This window comes from Condylostylus longicornis, unplaced genomic scaffold, assembly GCF_029603195.1.
Source record: "Condylostylus longicornis isolate FDR11 unplaced genomic scaffold, ASM2960319v2 ptg000020l, whole genome shotgun sequence".
NCBI classification, from domain to species: domain Eukaryota; kingdom Metazoa; phylum Arthropoda; class Insecta; order Diptera; family Dolichopodidae; genus Condylostylus; species Condylostylus longicornis.
This window is the reverse complement of record NW_026577989.1, coordinates 2206420-2230604: the sequence shown is the minus strand read 5'-3', so window position 1 is coordinate 2230604 and position 24185 is coordinate 2206420. Positions and strand designations below refer to the sequence as shown.

General features: G+C 25.7%; 3 protein-coding genes across 3 annotated transcripts; 1 reads left to right on the top strand and 2 right to left on the bottom strand.

Moving 5' to 3' along the window:
• Nucleotides 1-554: 554 nt before the first annotated feature.
• Nucleotides 555-6360, bottom strand: LOC129606672 (uncharacterized). Its single transcript, XM_055517103.1, has 7 exons — nucleotides 6342-6360; nucleotides 5991-6094; nucleotides 2451-2720; nucleotides 2019-2170; nucleotides 1801-1951; nucleotides 1219-1651; nucleotides 555-1115 (listed from the first exon to the last, which is right to left on the bottom strand). Exons 2-7 carry the CDS (start codon nucleotides 6084-6086, stop codon nucleotides 760-762), a joined length of 1458 nt encoding a protein of 485 aa, XP_055373078.1. The 5' UTR covers nucleotides 6087-6094; nucleotides 6342-6360; the 3' UTR covers nucleotides 555-759.
• A 7838-nt stretch (nucleotides 6361-14198) lies between these two features.
• LOC129606642 (beta-1,3-glucan-binding protein-like) lies at nucleotides 14199-18133 on the top strand. Its single transcript, XM_055517055.1, has 7 exons — nucleotides 14199-14424; nucleotides 15770-15847; nucleotides 16747-16841; nucleotides 16978-17132; nucleotides 17207-17468; nucleotides 17542-17847; nucleotides 17918-18133. Exons 1-7 carry the CDS (start codon nucleotides 14199-14201, stop codon nucleotides 18131-18133), a joined length of 1338 nt encoding a protein of 445 aa, XP_055373030.1.
• A 1740-nt stretch (nucleotides 18134-19873) lies between these two features.
• On the bottom strand, nucleotides 19874-23829 carry LOC129606619 (protein transport protein Sec24C). Its single transcript, XM_055517028.1, has one exon. It carries the CDS (start codon nucleotides 23716-23718, stop codon nucleotides 20206-20208), a length of 3513 nt encoding a protein of 1170 aa, XP_055373003.1. The 5' UTR covers nucleotides 23719-23829; the 3' UTR covers nucleotides 19874-20205.
• Between the last annotated feature and the right edge of the window lie 356 nt (nucleotides 23830-24185).

The window sequence follows — 24185 nt, the reverse complement described above, 5'->3', positions numbered from 1 at the left end:
TAGTTAGTAATTCTGCAAAAGTTTTAACACAGAATTTGTAGCAAAGCAATTAATTCTATTCTTTTAATAGGTTAAGTATATCTTAACACAAATTTAGCTTCAAAATTGGATTACTGCTTTATTACAATATAGCAATAACAAAGGCTGAATTGCATTTAAATAACGTATTCTATACTGCAATTTTAAAGACAAAGGATAATTCTGAAATTTCAATAAAATATGAAGACATGAATAAGTAAATTTTTATCTAGTTTTAAAAAAACGTTAAATAAACCCATGAGACAAAATCAAAAAATAACTCAGTTAAGTGTTAATTCCTGGTAGGTAATCAGCTAATTTTTAATTTTGTGATTCTTCTGCAGGTGAGAATATTGTTTTTTTAATTTTTAATTGTTAAATTTACTTTGTGTAACTATATTTTCGGCCTAATAACAAAAGAAGAATTAGCATTACAGAACACATAGAAGAACGCGTATATATGTATATAAATAATAAACAATTTCTGCAGATGCCTACCCACTTAGTATTTGTAAAATTTAAAAGTGACTGTTTTTTTATAATTTTTATTGAATTCATATCAAATAATATTTTCTATTGAAAAAATTAACAAATCGAAAAATAAATAATTTAATGAGAATGTTTTCTGTTTTCATATACATACATACATATATAAATTATTAAAAAAATAGGATATTAATGTTAAAAACGAATACAAATGTAATTTAACGCTCCCATCATATTCCATTACGCAGAACCAATTCATTTTATTGTTTTCTTTATTCCATTAACACTACCAATATCTGATGTTGTTTGACCAGGTGCTTTATTAATAGGTGGTTTTGCAGAATTAGCAGATCTTTGATGAGGAGTCGATAATGCTTTTTTAACAAGACTAGCTTTAATTCCATAAACTTTTCCACTACTTGGACGTGGAGTATCTGGTTTTATTAATTTCCCTGTTAAAGGACTTAGTTTCGGTTTTCTTTTCAAGTTATCGAGTGACAAATCACTTCCTTGCCGCATGGTCAATATTTCAGCTTCGGAAGGCGATAAAGATGATGACAAAAATGCATCGTTTCGACCACCAACAGAATGCCGTCTCATATTTCGAGAATCTAAAATGATAAATAATAAACAACATCAAATATGTATGTATATACATAGATAAAAATAAATCCTGCTAATAAACTTTCATATTTCTCAAATAAACATACATACCTACTGATAAATTATTGGAATTCGCTAACCTTGATCTCTCCAATGGAAGTGAAATTAGAGGTGTTGATCTTCTGGTATTAGATGTTTGCCCTTTTTTCTTTAAATTTTGAGGAGTAACTGTTAAAATTGACGAACCTGGTGAAATTTCCCTCGTAACATTACATTTTAATAATAATAAAGCAGTATCTAAATTTTTGCGAGCTTCAGTAATATTTTCGATTAAACAAATTTCTTTTTCATTTTCTGGATTCAATTGATCAAAAGTATCATTGTCTTTTAACAAAATGTTATTAATAGCAAAATTGATGCCATTATTAGCAGTTTCTATACTTGTAACATAATTTACATCAGTTTCACTTGTTACATTTGCTCCATTGGTTTCTTTATAAGCTTGAACATCACCGTCATCTACTTGTACGGTCAAATTTGTTTCCTAAAATATAAAATCAAAAAACATACAGATTTTTAACAGCAAAAAAGAAAAAAGTATTTTAAAAATAGGTTTTCTATCTTGATTTTGCTTTTATTGAAAATGGACGTTTTTTTAGAATGGAATCCATGACAACTCCATATTTTACTCACACATAAAGCGGTGGAGTCAACATTTATGGAACTCAATGGAGTCGAACAATGTTGCGTCGATTTTTTTAATACATTATTTGGAGAAGGACAATCAGTATTTGGTTTGAGCGAATCCATATTAATATTTTTTGATTGAAAACGTTCTAAAATTCTAAAATAGATTTGATATAGCATAAGCAATTTTTTCTTACTTTTTAGCATCAAAAAAAAATCCTTACTCTTTAACATCAACTTGCTTAATTTTGGCTCCTTTAGGATCGAAATCAGCCTTATAATGTTGCTGTAAAATAGTTAACATTGTTCTTGCCAAATTATTAGTTTTCTTCGTTATTTCTGGTAATAGATTACAAGAAGTATCCTGAACTAACCCCTATTGATTATAAATGAGAATAAATTGAAAATTATATTATTATAATTAAATAACTATGGAAGAAATTAAAAATTCAACATTGTACTTATGTTACTTCAATCAGACATAAATGCAAAAAAGCAACACAATCACAAAATTGAATTAATTTCACCATACATAATTATGGTGAATACCACAAATACTACACAACACACAAATTATTACACAATATATTATGTATTTATATATGTAAATATATACAATCTCATATATATAAATTTAGTCTTTAATTTACACTCACTTGGGGTTTCATTAAACCAGAAACTGGTGCTATGCCTTGAACTTCCCAAAATGAATTATTATTTGATGATGGATCATTAATTGGACACGTACAATTATTTGTTATCATTTTAAGTTTTGAATGTAATCCAGATCGTTTACATTTTATTTCAATTTCAATATCCTTAGCTTCATCATCAGGTTTCGAAAAAAATTCTAATGATTGTAATTGAAAACCAATTGATTTTAACAATAATGTTAATTCAACAGCATCGTAATCTAAAACGTCCTCCTAAAAATAAATTAAAAATTTAGAATTATAACATAAGCTTAAGGTATCATAAAAAAAATCCTAAGAAAACCTTTAGCAACATGATTAAAATGAAAACTCTATCTATAACTTTATTTTTTTCCAAAAAATTTTAAATAAATCTCTACATAAAATTAAGTATGTATGTAAAAATGTAAATAAAATTTATTTGTCAATAATTTAGGGTTTTATGCTGACACATAAATCTTTTTATTTAAAAGGATTTGAAAATTAATTTACTATATTAATATTGTCATTAATAAAAGAGGTAAGTGGACAAAGGGGTTAACTAACATTTTGATGAAAATCAAGTTTTTCGGATAGAGCATAATTAAATTTCATATAAGTATTTTCAATTGTGATTACTCTTATTGCTAGAAACTTAATAGGAGACGAGATTGACAGTGCACATAGGAGATACATAAGTAACAAGTAAATATAGTTTTAGTTACTTATTGTAAAAGTAATAGTTTTACAATTTGTTAATGAGAAAATATGTCACAATGCAAATGTAAATTAACCCCTTTGTCCTCTTATCTAGTTATTAATACATTATTGATAAAAATATATGTAATATATGCCTGTATATATGTTAATTATGTGACTATAAATGTATAATCTAAAATGGACTTCTGTTATAGCGCTCAACATTAACTTAACATTTACAGCAGTGCAATTTTAATCACCGAATTTATATAACCGCCTTTTATACAACTTTCTTATTGTACGATATACATAAAATTTTGAAATTTCGAACGGATGGAATAGCTCGCTTTTTTTGTATTATGATCTATAATATAGTATGTAAATATTTGAGCATCTGCTTAGTGCAATTAAAGGAAATATTTTTACGTTTTTTACTAATTGAATAATTCATTGTTTCTTAAATATGAATTCATCCTTCACTTTGTATACGAAAATCGATCTGAACGATTCTATTTTATTTTTTCTTCTTGTTTCTACATTGTATATATGTATATATATACACATTCGTTTGAAACAACATGCATGTGTAATCGATTACAAATAATGTTTAATTTATTAGAAAAATTATATAAACAATATTTAAGAATATCGCACCCAGAGCATTATACTGTTAAAAGATTGATCGTATCTTATATAAATGGGTTTCAGTAAATAAACAATTTTCCCAACGAGGTATGTGTCATATTAATTGTTTTTAACCAAAAACTGTAATTGATGGTACGTGGTTGTGAATTACCACGCAATCTACTTGTTGCAATCTACAAATCAAATTTAAAAATCTCAGAATGTAAAATTTATGTATTTTTTAAATATATATACATTAATGTTGTTTTATAGGTGCGAGACATGTGATCTAATGAAGTCTTTATTTTAAATAATATATACACTGAATGCGTTACTGTGCCTCAATGTTTCATGAAATCTTTTAATTAATTCATATTACAAATAAATATGAAATTTAATCAAATTAAATAAAGAAAAATAAAAATTACAACTTTCTACATATTTTTCTCAAATAAAGCATTCAAGTTGCATTTTTTTTTGAAAGTTGAGAAGAAAAATATATGAAGACAACCTGGTAAATTTCTATAGCTATTCAATATAACTTATATTTTAGTATTTGTACATATGTACATACATATATAGTACATAAGTATTTAACTAATTTTATTTTTAAAAACTATTTCCACAAAGCATAGTTCATTAGTTCTACTTATGATTAAGTTTAAAATATGTTATGAATGAACCAATTCAAAATTGTCTATTCAACGAAATCTATTCTAATAATTTCAATATAAACAATACCTTTTATAAGGTGGCTTGAATTATAAAAAAAAAAACAAGTTTACATCATTTAGAGTGAATTTCAAATAAAATATACTTAATATTTAAGGTCAACGTCTCGAAAATTTTAGTTTATATAAGTTGATTACCATAAAACAAGGTTTTTAATCTTAAAGAAAAAAAAAAAAGTTGAAATTCATAAAAGAGCTAAATAGACGACAAAAATATACTCGTACGTATATTACATACAATCAACACTTTAAGAATTAAGAGAAAATTAAGAAGGCTTTTATAGAATTCTGAATTTAAAATGATTTGCCAAAAAATATTGCAAATTTTTTTTTTTGTTTTTTCGTTTTTTATTTTATTTCCACCCATTCATAATATTCATATTAAGACTAAACAAGATTATTGAAGTTACAAAAGGCAAAATTTAAAACTATTATTGTTTTTTCCCACTATTTTTAATGTAAATTAAAAAAAAAATCAAAGCAGTTATGTAGAAAGCAAAATATACAATAATTATTTTGCAGAAATATTTGCAGAAGTTTTTAGCAAATATTCGTTTATTCTTTTAACCAAGAAATTCTTTAAGAATATTGAAATTGCATTAAATCGAAAAAAAATTAATTCAATAAATTTATCAAACAATTAGATTTAAGTAAATTTTTTATTTTTTATACATACATACATAATATGAAATTATAAAATATATTAAGCCGAACTTATATGAAAGCTAATATTCGGCCAACTCGAATTATCAATATTTACATGAATAGAGAATTTTGGATTCAATTCAAATATTGCGGGAATTTCTTACAGATCAACTTAAGTGCATTGTATTACAAAAATATTTCACTGTAATAATTATAATAAAATGCACGGATACTATTTTAATAATAGCAGCTGTATTGGGATTTTACTAGCTTATTGTCATAAATAATGTCATAAAATTAATTTGGGTGCCAGAGCGTTCACAAACAGCGTTGCAGATTCAATTAAATTTCAAAAAATAGTATTGCACAATTTATTTTATTTATAGCGATCAAAATTTTCTCTGAATTTTTAAATGCGCTTAATATCATTCTCATTTAGAAATTATAGAACTTTTTGATTTTAAAAATTTGTAATTGAAGTAATTTATAACTTTTATCAAAATTATTGAATATACTAATTTTTTAGTTTTATAACAATATCATTTCTAATGACAAATATGACATTATATATGTACACACATTCTTAAACTATTCATATAAATACTTATACATATATTATAGTAAATTAGTTTATAACCGTTTGTTTATAATTTATAACTGTACAAATTTTTCAAAATGGATTCTAATTTAAATAAATTTGAATATAAAATTTCAAAATACATTTTGATTTTTCATTCTTCAATATTTCTTTGTAAATGATGATTTGAAAAAAATTTATAAAATAAATAAATAAATGAATTATTGATTATTTATTTTTTATACTTACCGATTCCACAATAATCTTTTTACTTTTATCAATAAATTCTGATATAAAGGAACAAAATTGTTCTTTTGATGGGGATGTTGTTGTAATTGATGACATTATTATTACTAAATATTACAAAAAAATTTTAATTTTTTTTTATTGAAATTTTTAATTTTTGTGTATTCAGTTTATGAAATTTAAAATGAATTTTATCTGTATTAAAATTTAAATTTAGAAAATTAAACACAATAACAAAAAATTTTATTACAATTATTTCAAACTATAATAGAAAAATTGAAAAACATCTTTACTTCTTTTTTATTTTTTAATTTCAATTTTTTTTATTTACTCAAAATGAACACTAGTACATACAATTTCTTCTAAAAACTCTTTATTTTCTAAAATTTTTCTTTTTCTTAAATTTTGAAGAATTAAAACGCACAAAATTAAAACAACAAATGGTTATATGCTTTGGAATAAAATTTAAAATGAATTTCTTTATGACTCACTGAATAAGATTGTCTTAAAAAAAAAAAGTTCAAAAACTCAGACACTTACTGATGGCCATATTTAGACATACAATAAAATGCATATATACATATGTATATACATACATATAATATGTTAATATGTACATAAGTGTGGGAGACATGAAATAAAGCCACAGGTACAATATAGAAATAATATAAAAACCCCAGAGCTAATTTAAAAGATAGAAAATTAATTTTTTATAAATCAATTTATAAATGACCGTCAGATAATTATTTTGATGAATTTAAATTTGTTATAAAAAAAAATTCTTTATGTTTTAAGTTAAATTCAGCTTGCACATAAATTCGTCTAATAAAATTGAACACAAGGATCCTCAACAATTGAAAAAACCATATCTTTGATGTTGTAATTGTAAAAAAGAATGTCCAAAAATGTGAATCACATATCAGAATCGAGATTACATCACTATTAGTAAGAAATCATAGCGTTATCACTGTCGCATCGATGTGGAAAATTTTATGTTCTTGAATTACCCTTTAGTCAACAGATTTCGGAAATAATCTCTTTACAACATATTTAATTTATTTAAATATTTAATATTTATGTAGTTATTAAATATATTTTTACTGGTATGTTATTTATATGTAGAGTAATATTTGATATAAATTTGTTATATTTTCGTATATTTAAAAAAAACTCGAAAATTAAATTAAATTGAAAGTGAACTAAATTTTATCGTTATTGAATAGGTACAATATGGAACTATTTCCAATTACCGATAGCATTTACACATCATATGTATACTATTTGTTTAGGAATGCACGATTGATTTCAAAAATAAAATACTTTTGAATAATTTATTTTTTATTTTTTAAATGCATTATAATTATTTGTATAATTTTGTGAATTTATATGTATGTATATGTACAATGAAAACAATTTTTATATTTAAGAATTTTTTTTTTCAGCCACAATTTTAATACACTTTTTCTTCAACTCTTCTTTAATTAAAGATTCACTCTTATTCAGGCACAATTTGAAATTTTTTAATTAGTGAATTTTTTGCAATTTTCCATTTACAATTTTTCTCGTCTTATCTCTTTGTAAATATATTCTTTATACTTTAAATATAATGTACATACATTACGTGTATACATACATACTAATGTATGCATAAGTAAATTCAATATTATTTAAAATTACTTATATATGTATATTTAAATGTACGATATAATATGCATTTAAAACTACGTACATACAGTTAGTATTATTTTAATTTATTTAATTCAACTGATGATATATTACTAATATGCCAAGCTTAATTTAATAATGCCAGGGTAGAACTGGCGGCAGATTGATGAAAAATTAAAAATTAAACCATGTATTCTCTTTTATTTTTCTTCTTTTTTATATTTTTGCTTTACATTTTATTCTTATTTTATTTTTATTTTTCTTAACATTTTTAGTTTCAAAATATATATTATGAATACTATGAAAATGTTTTATGTAGGTATGTTAAATTCTTTATATTAAGTCTAATTGTATTAAGTTGTAGTTGGCAAGCCGCCGATATATCAGTGAATATATCCATATAATTTAATGGCTTAGCTAAAATTTAATTCAATTATTCAATACTGTTATAAAAATAATTCAATAAAATTTAATTTATGCAGGTCTATCATAAGATAATATTTTATTTACAATTATACCTTTTTTGATCAAATATTAGAAATTTTTTGTTTAATCTGAACTAAACAGTTATATATGTTGACGCTGATTCGATATGAAAGTAAAATTCTGCTAAATTAGAATTTAATTAAGCCCTATAATTGCTGAATTTTAAAGTGATATAGTATAGAAATATAATCTCGATGTCAGGATACATTTCAAAATTTGATATACATACTTCAACTCTATATTCCGAATTTTTTTAGTTCTTCAAAATTGCAGGTTAAATTTTAGAGAAACACTTATGTAGGGCCAAATTTTGTGAATTGGTTTTCAAAATAAACAGTATTTAGGCAAATTCTACTATTGTCCTAATATGACTTTTATTTATTCGTACATGTGTGGCATTTTATGTAGAACTCTAAACTTTACGAGTATATTGAAACTATTAAAATTTCAATATAAAACTTCAAGTTCAACACAAATACCTAAATATTTTAGTATTAGTTAAATATATTAAAATAATTGTTATTTTACTCCCAACCGAAAATTAATCTAAAATATTAATATACCCTATTAAAATTATTTCATCAATTAAATTTTAAAATATTTCTGTAGAATACATACCATATATATGTATACATATAATTATACACAATATGAAATTTAATTTCTTTCAATGACTCAAACATATGTATATGTAATATGATCCAAAAATAGAAATTGTTTTAAAGTTTTAAATCTAGATCCATACATGTATTTATTTATTTACTCAAAATAAATATACATACATATGAATGTATGAATGCCTATATTTTAATAGGTTTCTGTATAATTTTGATTATAAATGAATATTTTGAATACGAAAATATATATGCATATATACATATGTACATTATTATCAAGAAAAAGCATACTCTCTTAGACGATAAAAGGGTACAGAAAAAGAAATGAATGCATACTGCCCACTCACTATTCTTAATCTTTTCGATTTGATAACATTGTATTTTATATCCTTTATACTATAAAAATGTACAACCTATCCAGTTAATCTTATTAAATGTTATATGGGTAAGTTTTGTATGCGAACTAAAATTCTGTTAATTTTAAAATATATGAGTTATCAAATGGAAATCACGTATGCATTTTATCGTTTTTGATATTTACTATAAAAATGAAAGTTAATGATCGTCTACCAAACTGCAGATCTAACGTCGAATTAGTTTATTAGTAATTAAAACTATATTGCAGAGCAAGTAAAATTCATGTTAGATCTACATTTTGGTAGAAACCCAATATGCAATTTTTTTTAATTTGCTATAAAATCTATGCTCACTTAATAATCTAGAAAAAAACTACATTCATATATATCAACAGCATCTATATATCCAGCATCATTCAACTACTAAGGCGATAAGAAAAAAAAAAATAGTGCTCAAATTTTTAAAGTTAACAATATACTCCAAAAATAGTAGGGATAAAAAATTCACTCAAAACAGTATTATAAACGAAAAATTAATGTTTAAAATCAATTTTCTTATATACAAAATAATATTTTATTTATTTAAAAGAGGAAAAGAAATAATAAGATAAAATACAATAAAAATTTTTGTTTAAATTTATAAGTGTTGAGAAAGTTTTTAACCGAAATAATATTTATTTTTTGCATTAATATATTCAATTATGAACATGAAAAATTTTTTTTGCAAATACTAAATTAAAGTTTTATGACGATTTTCGCAAAAAAAAAAATAATATTCGCTTAAACTAGAATTGAAATACATTGTATATATGTGTATAACAATATTCCATTTTAAAAATAATTTAAAAATTCCATTGATTACAATTGTATTGGTATAAAATTTTATATATAATATAAAAATACAAAGTTTTAAACATTAATGCCGAAATATTTGGAAATATTTGAAATGCCAAAAATATTTAAAAAAACTAATTTTATATACATATATGTGTGTATGTATGTGAATGCAATTCACCTTATACAATACCAGTGACTTCACAATTGCCGTAATATCGTATTGGCAGAAAAGTCAGCAATACAGCATAATAGTGTTAATACAAAATTCATCAATACATCACGTAAACAGAACTATGTACTAAGTATACGGTAAAAATGTTATTTTGGATTAGGGTGCACAATAATATAAAAAAAACACATTTTCATTAATTTTATTAGCGTTCATGTGTGCCCTAAAACTGAATAAATTTGTAGACAAAAATTTTCTAGAAAAATTGTAGAATGTTTATTGTGTAATTGAAGAAAGTAATAGTAAAAGTTTCAGGTATCTAAACAAACCACTTCAATTTATACATATGTATACATATATGTAATATATGAACACACATAGTATATCGGTCGGTTTTGACAAGTTTCTGACTTAATAATGAAATGTCGGTTAATTTACAAAAATTCCACAATTTTAAGTTATTTTAATATTCCATTTTCTCAGTTTCAAAATTTTTTACTTTTTATTTTCTAGTTTTATATTTTTTTTTTAGTTTTATAACTTCTCAATACAGATTTGGAATTGTTTCATCTTCTTTTGAATTAAATTCTTAGTGACAAACTGAGCAATTAAAATATTTTTATTAGTTCGCTAATACAAGGTGTTTCATACTGATTTCTTGATTTAGGAAAAAAAATTAAATTTTTCTACAAATAGTTTACTAAAATGAATTGGATTGCTACACATTGCATTTCGACCAAGTATCTATATGTGTGCATGTGCATATTTATATGTATATATATAAATATTTAAAATTTGTTTGCATATCATTGAATCACGATTAACTTCCAAAATAAAAATATTTAAGTTCTTAAATACATAATGCTATATATTTACCGCTTTCCAAAAATTGTTATATTAATGAATCACTATGTCTAAATTTTTTAATATTACTTTTTTATTGTTTTATCAAAGCAAATAATTTTAAATTGTGAACAGAATAACAATGAAGGAGTACTGTTATTTATATGAGCTTATATACATATGCATGTATATATACAACACTTTACATATAATTATATTATAACAATTATTAGCTACATTATAAATATAGTCAATTCCTTATTTATTTTCATTTACTTTATAATAAAATATTGCAATCTTTTGTCTCCCATAATTTGAAATTTTTATTTATTTTACGTTAGTAGGTATATATAAATATGTAGTTATACATACGTATGTGTGGACATAACATGAAGAATGAAAATAAAAATATTAAAAGACATAGCATAACTTGGTCAGTGTACCACTTGTTTGAAGCCAATAATCTCTAACTTTCACGTATTAAGATACAAGAAATACATACTTCGGGTTTCTATGACGTCATAATGTTGCACGAAATTGCAACAAAAAATTAGCCGAAATTGTTAACCAATTCAGCCACGTCAAATCTTTATTTAAAATTAAATGAACAACTTTTATTAAAATAACGGTATTTTTTGACAATTTATTATAAATACTTTATAAAACTTACAGGTACAAATTTTTATGAACGTATGTGACCTTATTTTATCTTTTAAACTTCTTTTTTTTTGTTTTTGGTTATCTACTTCCTTATTGAAATTGGAATTTTGATACAGTCGAGTTTGGACAAAAAAGAATACATATAGTGTGTTTTGCAAGGTATTTTGTATTAAAAATTAATTCACTGGATTATTATAATACTTTATGTACATGTGTATATAAAACATTACTTAAAACTTAATAAATTCCGGAAACAAAATTCACAATATTAATTAGGAATTTCTTTGAATACTCAAGAATGCTACCCTTAGAACTGCTGAGAATGTATCAAAATCGGGTTGCTGTGTGCTTTTTCTAACTTCTGCACATTATCTATTCAACCATGTATGTATGTACATAAATAAACAATTCTCATTATTATAAATTTCAAAATCGTCCCGACAACGCACTTATTTTCAATTCAAACTCCTCTTTTTTTTAATATTAATTAATTAAATTGTATTCGACTTTATATTATTAAAATGTAGGAGTGGAGTAAACTATTATAATTATTGTTTGAATAAAGAAAAATTTTTTTATTTTGATTAAGAATTTTTTAATTAATATTTCAATAGCAACATCCATTTACACATATGTACATATATCGAATTGCCACGTATAAAATTCAATGAAGTAGGTAAATTATTTTTATTTTAAGCTGCAATTTACTTAAGCCAGAAGTATATATATACATGTACATATGGATATTATGTTTGTATGGTAAGGTAACATTGTTTTTCTATAATAAATATAAGTACCTACATAATACATATATGAAGGTCATATCAGAAAAATCTGGATAGTCAATATGTACATTTCTTTTTTTTTTTTCTTATTCTTAGTTATTCAAATTAGTTATACAAATAGTATAAGATTATAAAATATGCAAAATATTATTTGTTTTGCTACCCACATAGACCATGCATGTATAACATAATTCATCTATACATAATATACATACATACGTAGGTATATGTATTTATGTACATGCAAAAATTTTCTGAATTTTATTCAGAATAGAATCAAGAATTTAAGAAAATTTAAAGTAAAAGATATAAAAGGTGTATGTAGGTTAATAACCAAAAAAATATAATAAATACTTAAAGCGAACATGTATGTATATAACTGCAATTGTTCAAATTATGTTTTTAAAAATTATTAGTAAAATTCATTTAAAATAAATAAGAATAATAGATAAATTTAAATAATTGTATAAATGTTTACAATATTTTAAGCTACAGTCTTTGAAAATTCATAATTACTTTAAAGCTTTAATTCATAATTACTTTAAATTAAATATATGTACATATGTATGCAGAAACAGGAAACGAGTCTCCTTGCTAACCTAATTAACCACAGTACATGTCACATCAAAATTACAGCATTGTCGCTGCAGTGTACATTTGCAACAAACATTTCCTATTATAAATGTATGATTGACATTTTTAAAAAATATTTTTAGAGACATAGATTCATTTGAAAAATTTTAAATATTTTAACCTTTAAATTATAATGAATCATACGTTTTCCTTAGGAATACCTGCATTTGCATAAACATACATATTATATTATATATGTATGTACATGTTGACTTACTCTGACTTTTTATAATCGAAATTCAACAGATCAAATTGAAAAAGCTTTTAAGAATAATATACATATCTACATATTTATACGATCATGTACCTAGTTGAGCTGACGAGAAAAATTTCGAAATATTCAATTAATACGATCTTTAAGCACAATTAACAAAAAAAAAATATAGAAAACAATGATATATTATTGAGTATAATATTTACTAATTACAATGTATGTAAGTGTATTATTAGTATTATTGCCCACCTTAATATTAAAATCACACATATTGTTCTACCATGTACCTTTACATATATAAATAAACATAAAATAAAGTATATTAGCTTAAAAAGTATTGTTAACATGATTTAAATATGAATAAAGAATACTTTAAATTTATTACTCTATAGTTTGCAAATATCGAATTTCATCAGTGAATTAGAGAAATAGAAAAGAAAAAAACGATAAAGTAAATTAAAATTTCAATAACTCCAAAATATTGATTTTGAAAAAATTACTTTATGTTTTTCAAGTAAACGGCCATCAATTTGACGTACTCAGTAATAAAATTTCATTTGCTGATAATCCAAGCTGACGCTAGCTCTGTTATTAAAAAATAATATGTTGAAAGGTGTATACCTTGGAACACAATTTTGAAAAATACATTAATTTTTAATTATAACATAAAATTAAAAACAATATCTGCAGTAGAAAATTACCACACTTACTTAAACTCCTCAAGAATTAAGAGTAAAAAATTACATCCGAATTTTAAGTACAATTAAATTTATATTCAAATAATTGGCTCCTAGATCGTAAGTCCAATTTGGTGATTGAAAAAAAAATATTGATTTATAACCGAATCATTAAACCAATGTGGCTATATGGCATTCAACTTTGGAGTTGTGCCAAGAAGACTTACAATAACAAAATTCAAAAATTCCAGAATAAGGTTCTACAAGGCATGGTAAATGCGCCATGGTTTATACGTAACAGTGACATCCACAGGGTCTTAGGAATTCCTTTGATTGTAGATGAAATTGCGAGTTATGCTACAAAGCAAAGGGCTCGTCTAGAACAGCATGTAAATATAGAAGGAGCACGGCTGCTAGACAATGGCATTATGACAGAAAGATTTGACCGAACAAGACCTTTCAATTTAACACAAAGTACCAATTTCCTTATGGAAGGTATTAAATTCCTGTATGGAAAGACCAAGTTAACGCAGAGGTAATAGTTAGTCTGCAGGGCCAATTTTATCGGAGAAAAAAGCTAGATAGCGCCGTCCTTCTTCGTCTTTCGGAATTTTTTCACCTAGTAGAAAAAAAAAATATATTCAAATAAGATCATAAATTACTTTTTAAGTGAAATGCTTGTTCTGCAAAACTGAAAAATTTTAGTTGTCTTTATTACATTTTATAAGAATTCAATTATTGCTATTTTCTTGAAACGATTTTAAAGAGCATATGAATAATATGAACTGAGAATAGTATAAAGAACAATTTACGCAAAAAAAAAAATTAAAAAATCATGGTAGCGTCACTAAATGCATGTACTATGCTTTAAAAGAATGATATTTAGAAGAACAACCTAAAACTAAAATTTTATCTTATTGAAATTAGCGTAATCTTATATACTAAGTAATGTAATGTTCGTTAAAATGAATTCATATTAATATTTTTTAATAGATGCATCTATTTTATGCTTGAATAATCTTTCGTTCAACTCAAAAAACAAAACAAAACGTGCAAAAAAAATATTGTGGATATCTCAAAAGTGACAGACTATAGAAAAAAAAAATATATTTTTTTTTATGAATGGGAATCATAAAAATTGTTTTATAACTTTTACAAATTGCCATTAATTTTCTTATAATTATTATTGTATGATTTATATAAAGGTTTCGGAATTTCACTTTAATATAATATAGGTTTTCGAAATTTTATTAATATAATATGGTATATTGATAGTCAATTCGCTAATCACAACTCATAAGCTGGTTTGTATACTGGTATGCCGTATTATTACTACTCGTATGCCATGGTTTTTTCTATAAATAGGTAGTTTAACCTAACAGACCGCATAAAAAAATTAGATCATTTTAGAATTTATCTGTTTTTCACTATTTTTGCGAAAATTCCATTGACGATTATGTGCATTAAATGAACTTGTAGCATATCCAGATTTTAACGGAAAATTTAAATAAACACAAAAAAATATACAAAAAAAAAAAATCAATAAACAAACATGGGAAAATGAAAATCTTTAAAAACCCTTGCTCATACCTATTTCCCTTCATTAAATTTTAAAACCTCATCAACATTTAATATTACGAGTAATAATTTAAAAGTTAAAACTAAATCTAAATTCTAATTTTTTATAGAATTATTTTTAACATTAGATTAATTTTGAATTTTCAAAGTGTGTTCAATAAGTTTTGGTTTGTTTTTTTAAACCCCTTAAAAAATATGAGTGTTAAATTATTTAAAATAATATTCAAATTATTTTTAATTAATTTAATGAAACAAAATTTAGTATTTTGTCAGAATAATAATGGAAACTGTGAAAATGTATCGATTACTACAATTAGTGGCGAAACTGTTAATAAAACTGGTGAGAATATTAATAATTTTTTGTAGTATGTGGTATGTAGTTACGCAGTTCATTGAAAAAGCAAAAAATATATACATACATACATATAACTAATTATTCTCATAATTATATAATTAAATGCAAGTAAAAATATTAGTAACGAAGAATTTAAAACTAAATACAAAAAAAAATGTTTCAAAAAGAAAAAAACACAAAAATTTAATGAGAAACCAAAGAGCCCTTATCAATTGCAGCGAACGGTAATTTGGAATAATTTTCACGAATAAATTTGTGATAAAACTGAGGAAGTCGCAGGGTAACATAAATGAAGAATAAAAAAGTTAATTTCAACGGGTTTATAATCCACCCCACATTTAACACAGAGAAGGGTTCATTCTACCAAGAAACGATATGTTGTCAAAAAGAGCTCAAACAAATAGATTTTTTCTATAATTAAAACACTATAAAAATTTGTGAAAACATTATTATTTAAAATTTAAAAAGTGTTAATTATTAATTAATTTGCTGGCTAGTTTTATAATGATAAAATAATGCGCGTAACAGTTTTAAGGGTCAAAGCCCAGCTAGACATACATATTTATATATTGTTTATCAGAGGACATTTTTATTCCCTATATGTGTATAGTAGTTATAGAATTGTTCATTAAAGTAGTAATATAGGTATATTTTTTGGAATTCGCTGAAAGTTCTTGAGCTATAGCACTAATTTTCAAAGGAAAAACTATTTTCATATATGTTTCTAATATTACAGACCAGTTTTGATTCTATTATTGTTTTATGAATTTCTATCAGACATTGGCAATTTTTAATTTTCAACAAATTTTACATGAGTGTTATTAAAATTTAAAAAATAAAATAAAAATTAATTTTTTTAATAATAAATTAGATTATTTTTTCAGGAATTATTTGCTCTGGAGATCTAATTTTTGAAGATAATTTCGATACATTGGATTTTTCAAAATGGCAACATGAAAATACATTAGCTGGAGGTGGGGTAAGTTATTTTGCAAGCTAATTAATTCTGCAATATTTTAAATTTTCAATGAATTTTGCTTTTTAAATAATAAAAAATTGATAAATGAATTGTAATACAGTTTATATATATACATACATTAAAACTACATATATAGAATTGGGAATTTCAATGGTATACAAATAATCGTTCAAATAGTTTTGTTAAAAATGGAAATTTACATATTCGGCCAACATTAACATCAGATATTTTTGGAGAGGAATTTTTGATGAGTGGAACTATTAATATTTTAGGAGGATCACCAGCCGACGAGTAATATAATCAATATAATAAATAGTTTATTAAGAAAAAAAATTAAATTATTATTTTAATTTTTAAATATTCAGATGTACAAATCCTTCGTATTGGGGTTGTGAAAGAAATGGAACGCCATTAACTGTAATAAATCCAGTTCGAAGTGCACGTTTGCGTAGCGTAAAATCATTTAGTTTTAAGTATGGAAAAGTTGAAGTAAGAGCTAAATTACCCTCTGGTGACTGGTTATGGCCTGCAATATGGCTTTTACCAAAACATAATACTTACGGATCGTGGCCATGTTCCGGTGAAATTGACATAATCGAATCAAGAGGAAATTTAAATCTTTTCAAAGTAAAATTCTAATTTTTAAATATTTGCGAACATAACAACAAAGAAAGAATATATAAAAGTTATATAATTACAGAATGGTGTAAATATTGGTGCTGAACAAGTTAGTTCAACTTTACATTTTGGACCATATCCTTATGTAAATGCATACAAAACAACACATTTTACAAAAAATTCACCACAAGGATTAGGCTTCGATAAAAATTTTCATAAGTATCAAATGGAATGGACTTCAGAATTTATAAAATTTAGCATTGATGATATTGAAACAGGTAAAGTTAATACTGATCGAGGATTTTGGAATCGAGGTCGTTTTGGTGAAGACTATAATTTAGATAATCCATGGCAGTATGGTAGTGAAATGGCACCATTTGATCATGAGGTGAACAAATGTACATTAATATTTTAGAAATATTATTAGAATTAACTCGATTATTTGTTCTTTTTTACAGTTTTATTTAATAATTAGTTTGGCAGTTGGTGGAATAACGTATTTCCCTGACGATGCTGAAAGTACTACTGGAAAACCGTGGATAAATAATTCGCCAACGGCAATGGCAGAATTTTGGCGTGCCAAAAATTTATGGTTACCAACATGGAATATTCATAATAAAAATTATACAAATTCTTCATTGTTAATAGATTATATTAGAGTGTATGCTATATAAAGATATTGATCAAATTTTTTGAAGAAATAAATGTACATGTAAAATATGCATGTATAGGCATTTGTTTAAGTATGATTTATATTATAATCTGACGAATGGTGTAGAATGGTGTTCAAGTCCTTCAACCAAAGAATCTTGAGTTCAAACCATGATTTAGGTCACTAGAAAAATTATATTCGACATTATGTTAAGTAAATATTTTTGGCTTTAATAACATTATATATACTTACATACATATGCATATGTACGTATATATATTTAACACATATAAAGAACACTACATCAGGCTATAGTTACCCGTCTTGCCTACTAAAATCCGCAAAAGGAATATGAAACTGAAGCATGACATGCATAATTATATCTTCATTATTTATATAATATTATGTATGTATGTTAATTATAATAAAAATTATAATATATATATTATATAATATTAGGCTTGATAAAAATGTCACTATACCAATAAATCGATATACATACATACACACATATGAACTAACATACAAACGATACATGAATGTGGATCATTAAAGAATTATTGAGCACTCTTTAAAAAGAAAAACAAATATTTGTACAAAAGAACTTTTAAACATCTCCCAAATTAAGTAAACAATATACGCTGACATTCTTTCACTGTTTGTAGGTATTATTTTGTAAGTAAATTTTTGTACTTGGTACTTAACCTTGCATCTTATATTTTCGAAAGGTTAACATGTTAACAATATTCTTTTAAATAACGGAATTAATGAAGTGTGTACATACATTTGCATGTACGAACAAACATCAGTTGTATACGTATACATAAGTATGCGTTAAAGGTAATTTTACATACAGTTTGTGTGGTTGTGTTTTTTTTTTCTTATTATTACTGAGAAGATTATGTACTTTCACTTTCATCTTGACTTTTCAATTTCAAAAATAAATAATAAACAAAAAATAATGAAGCTATATGTTTATCACATACTCGTATTTATGTACGTATGTATGCATATTTGTTTACATTATTTCAATAAGCATATTAATATGTGCAGTGCAGTAATATGTGTTATACAAGATTCGAGAGTTTCTTTTGTTTTCAATTCTAAAATCAAAACTGATAAGATTTCATAAAATCTTAGTTTTTATTAATAATTTAAAATAAATATGTAAATAAAGACTTATAATTATTTATTACCCCTGCACTGATATGCCCTGATATTATAGTGGTACTGAACTCTTATCAGAAGTTAATAAAAATTTTAAAAATAAAACTTAAAAGTCTGCTATGTTTTAGGTGTTCGTATGCATAAAATAAACGAATTATGAGTATATTAATGATACTATTATTTCAATGAATCAGCCCAAGCACAAATTAAAAAAAAAATGTTTTCGAGAAAATGTGATAAAATAAAGAAAAGTATAGCAGAAATAGGTAGAAGGTTTTCAGAAAAAATTCTTCAATAGTTGATAATTTTTCCGAATTACAATAATTTTTTTTTAGATGTATGAAAAGAAAACTCTTTTTTATTCGAAATAAAATACTTTTTATTTTTCCTAATATATTTCGTGTGCTACATACGCACTTTATCAAAGTTGATTTAGAAATAGAAGGTTCTTTATTTATTAGTTTACTCTTTAGTAATCCTGTCTGATTCAATACAATAATAATATTCACGTTAGTTAGACTACGTATAGAAAAAGTAAATTCATAAATGTACATATGTACCTAAAACGAATAAGAAAATAGAATGAACAACCTAATTTCGTTTTTGAAAAACAAAAAAAATATAGTTTTTATTAAGATTTTTAGATAGATATATAATAACATATTCATGTAACATTTTTCGATTTTTTTTTTGTTTTAATTTTTTTTTTTAATTTTTTTTTAAAAAGAATATTATTTTCTTCTAATTAAATAATTAATTATCTTCCTTTCCTTGAATATTAAATCGAAATTTATAATTATAATAATAATAATAATCATAGTAATTTTAATTGCATACGAATTTAATCAGTTTATATTTTATTTAAATAATTTCGAAATTTTTTTCATGATTTCATTATGAACATTTCCGTTGTTTTATTTTTATTTTTTAATTAAGCAATTCTTTTATTTCCTTATGCATATGACATAAGAAATCAACGTAACTTAATGTGCCGTCACATCCATGGTCTTCAACTAAAAAGTGACGATAAACTGTTTCTAGTTTATCCTGTTGTTTAATAATGGTTATTTTCATACTTTTCTTTCTTTCATTCATAATTTCATCTATTACTTGCCATATACGTAAAGATAGTTCGGTATCATTTCTGAAACCTAAACGTTCTTGACTAACTTCATGTATTGTTTGAACACCGAATAAATCTTTTAAAAATTCTGGGGATAACATATTACCAAGCCATATAAATAAATACATGCCATTTTCTAATATATATGCGCCATCGGGTGACATTTTTTCATAACTACATCTAATTGGACTTGGTAAATTTTTATCTTCTATGTTTATATTATGTATAGGCATTAAACGCGGATAAAAGAATGCTGTACTTGCAGGCAGATCAAATGATAAAACATGTTGCATAACGTATGATCTATCATCACATGTCATATCGGAACCACCTGATATTGCATCATTTTTCAACATACATGATATATATAATGGTAATAATTTTAAGCATTCCGGTAATATTAATTGACCAGCTGAGGTTGGTGATGTACAATGCTTTCGATAGCATGCTAAAATTTGTGCCGAAACCTGTATTAAATGATCTTTTACTATTTTCGGTGAATGTTCCAATAACTTTATAATTGATTGTTTAGCTAAAAATAATATGGTAGCGTCTAAATCACACGCTTTGAATACATCTGCTATGGTTGTTGTTGTACGTAGAGCCACATTATTAATTCGTAATCTTCTTTGTCCACTACAAGATGTATACAATAGAGCTACTTGAATATAAACATTCTCATCAGGTGGTAATTTATCATCGTGTTTGATTTCTATGGCAATTGATTTTTCAGCGTCTATGCTTGCCAATTCCAAATCAGTCGTATTTGTCATAAAATAATGACCATAAAATTCAGTTGGTCGAACACCTGTAGAAGTCCTAACACGCATAACAGCATCAAAGGCTGTAGCTCTTGAAATGTTATGGACTAAGTCTTTAATCAAACGTTGTCCATCTATATCAGCTTGAAAGTATGTGTACTTATAAACTTCACCTCCAGTAAATCTTGAGAGCTGACCTATTGTTGCTAAGTCAATGTATGAATTATTGAAAATGAATAAATCAATGGAACAACCAACTTGAACAGCATCTCTAGCTAATTCCGCATATGCAGTATTCTGAGCTGACAGAACCGACTTTTCCTTTTCGGTTCCTAATAGTTTTCTATCATCTCGATTCTTCAACTTTCCAGGCACATCTGAAATAGGAAGTGACGATTGGAAGACAAATAATTTACCTGGACATTTTGATGCTTTTAAAGCTTCGATACCAGCTTGCACAGCAGGATATAATATGCATTCGGTTTCCTTAGTATTCTCAAACATTGTTGATATTTTCTCTAACAAAGAATCGATTTGTAAAGATGACTCTTCTGGATCACACAAAAATCCATCTAATAACGGCATAAACATTTCTTTAGCATCTCCAACAATCATCATTTGTGGTTGTGTTAAAGTACTTTTAATGTTATAGAAATGAACAACGCTATTATAAGTTATAAACCCTACTTTTATTTTACTTTTCTCATGGCCTTCGTCCACAGGCAAGTGTTTTAAAATTGCTTTAATCTCATTGCATAGTAATTTTACCAACCCATTTTTAACGTTATTGTAGGATACATCGATAACAAAAATATAAGCCGGAGGATTTGGGAAAGTATTTTCACGGCAATAATCTTTTGTAGCCACAAACTCATATGTGCCAAGTACCAACTCCGGTCTTTCGTATTTGTCAAGTCGTTGTCCTGTATGATCTAAGTGTTGAAAATATTCGGAAGGAACTTCCGTTGTTGCCTTGCACAGTACGCATTGAAAACGTCTTCCCGCATCTATAAATTGCATATTCGGCGACATATAAGCCTTACATCTTATACAGCGAACAGGGCCGAGCTCTCCAAAATCAACTATTGGTGGAGACATTTCATTTTCAACTGCATTAGCAAATGGCGATAAAATTAATGTAAATGGCAATGAAGTGGCCTTCAAAATCTCTGAGGTAGCTGGGACATAATAAATTGATGACCGAATAAACCTTGGACTTGAATTTCCTTGATCTTGCGTGATAAATTTGGTTGTAACTAAAGGTGGTAACATACCTGCATTATTTGTTGCAAAAATTCCGCCAGAAGTTTTTTGATTTTCAGACATTACTTGTATTGGATTTGGCATTTGATCAGGATCTAAACGCCTTTGTTGTTGTGGCTGCTGCTGAGCCATTTGTTGTGGAAACATATTATATTGCGGTTGTTGCCCTGGTCTACCTATTTGACCCATTTGCCCTCTTTGCTGCATTCCAGGTGGTGGCATTCCAGGCCCACTAGGATATGTCATACTACCTTGATTGGGCAACTGTTGTTGATTCAAATACGGCTGCTGCTGATTTATCATATTAGTGTTTTGATATTGCTGGGACATACCTTGTTGAAATGACATTGGAGATACACCCGGAGGCAAAATTGGTTGCATTGGTGATTGTAATGGTGCAGGAATTGCTCCTCCTTGCTGATTCATTAGTGGAACGTTAGATTGAGGCATCGGTTGCAACATTGGTTGCGGAATACTTGAAGTACTGCCTTGCGGCTTAGGAGGCATACCAGCTTGAGATAAAGAAGGCATTCCTGGTTGAGCCATTTGATGAATTGGTTGAGAGTTCGAAGGCATTCCAGTGTTTGGTGTTGATTGGGGAAGTGACATTGGGGGTAAACTTGTTTGTGGAGGTAATTGAGGTCTCGTATTTTGTTGATATACTTGCTGCTGATTTGAATTGATGAACTGTTGTTGAGACGACGGAGGTATCATTGAATTTTGATGAGTCGATTGAGTGGGTGGTAAAGAGCCCGGTTGACTGACCTTTGAAGTATTTAATTGTTGAATGTGTTGACCTGTCATTATATTTTGATTCGGTCGTGTAGCAATATTTTGATGTAATTGGGATGAAGGCGCATTCGTTGGCTGACCCATTGTATTTAAATTATTATAGTAGTTACCCTGCTGACCATTTTGCAATGTTTGAGGCTGATTAGAAGTAATTACGTTATTATTTTCTAAATTTGGTTGCTTTAAACTTCCAGGTGGTGGGGGTAAAATCGTACTCGGATTTTGCTGTGCATTTTGTTGCTGAGTTGGAGTTGAATTTGGCTGGTGCGATGATTGAGAATAGTGCTGTGAAATGCTACCGGGTCCATTTAATTGCGAATTCAACGGAATGTTGTTTGTAAAAGGTGTTTTAGGTAATTGTCCACTTCCATAATTAGAACCTTGCTGAACTAAGGATGGATTATTTAAATTTGGTGTACTTGTCATTTGTGACCCCATATTTGATACTCCACCCGGTGGTAACTGTTGCGGCGGATACTGTTGATTTATTCCATAATTCATTTTTGTTTAGGTCTAAGTTTCGAATAAAATTTTATTAACTCTTTAAACTAAGAAATAATTTGTGTATTTCACTGTTTCCACAGATATTCCACGTCAGACAGATTGATTTCGATTCTCGTTAACGTAAGATATGTCAACTTCTTTTACGGAAAAGTCAGAAAAATTTCCCAAAATCGAAACAAATCAAACTAATATTAGGATATTTTGACTGATTGACAATCACATGAGCTCCATGTTCACACTGCATTTTAAATTGTTGGATATTCGTGAAATATAAAATTCATTTAACAGATCAAATCCTAAAATTTTAATGGCTCACCGGGATTACATGCAAGTTATAAAAAAATGTAAAATTTTTTTCTGCGGCATACAGCAAAAATTTTGTACTCCAGTATATAAAGTATATTTCCAGTATAGAAAGTATATTTCAACATTAAATTTAAGAAAAGAACTAAACCTCCAAAAAA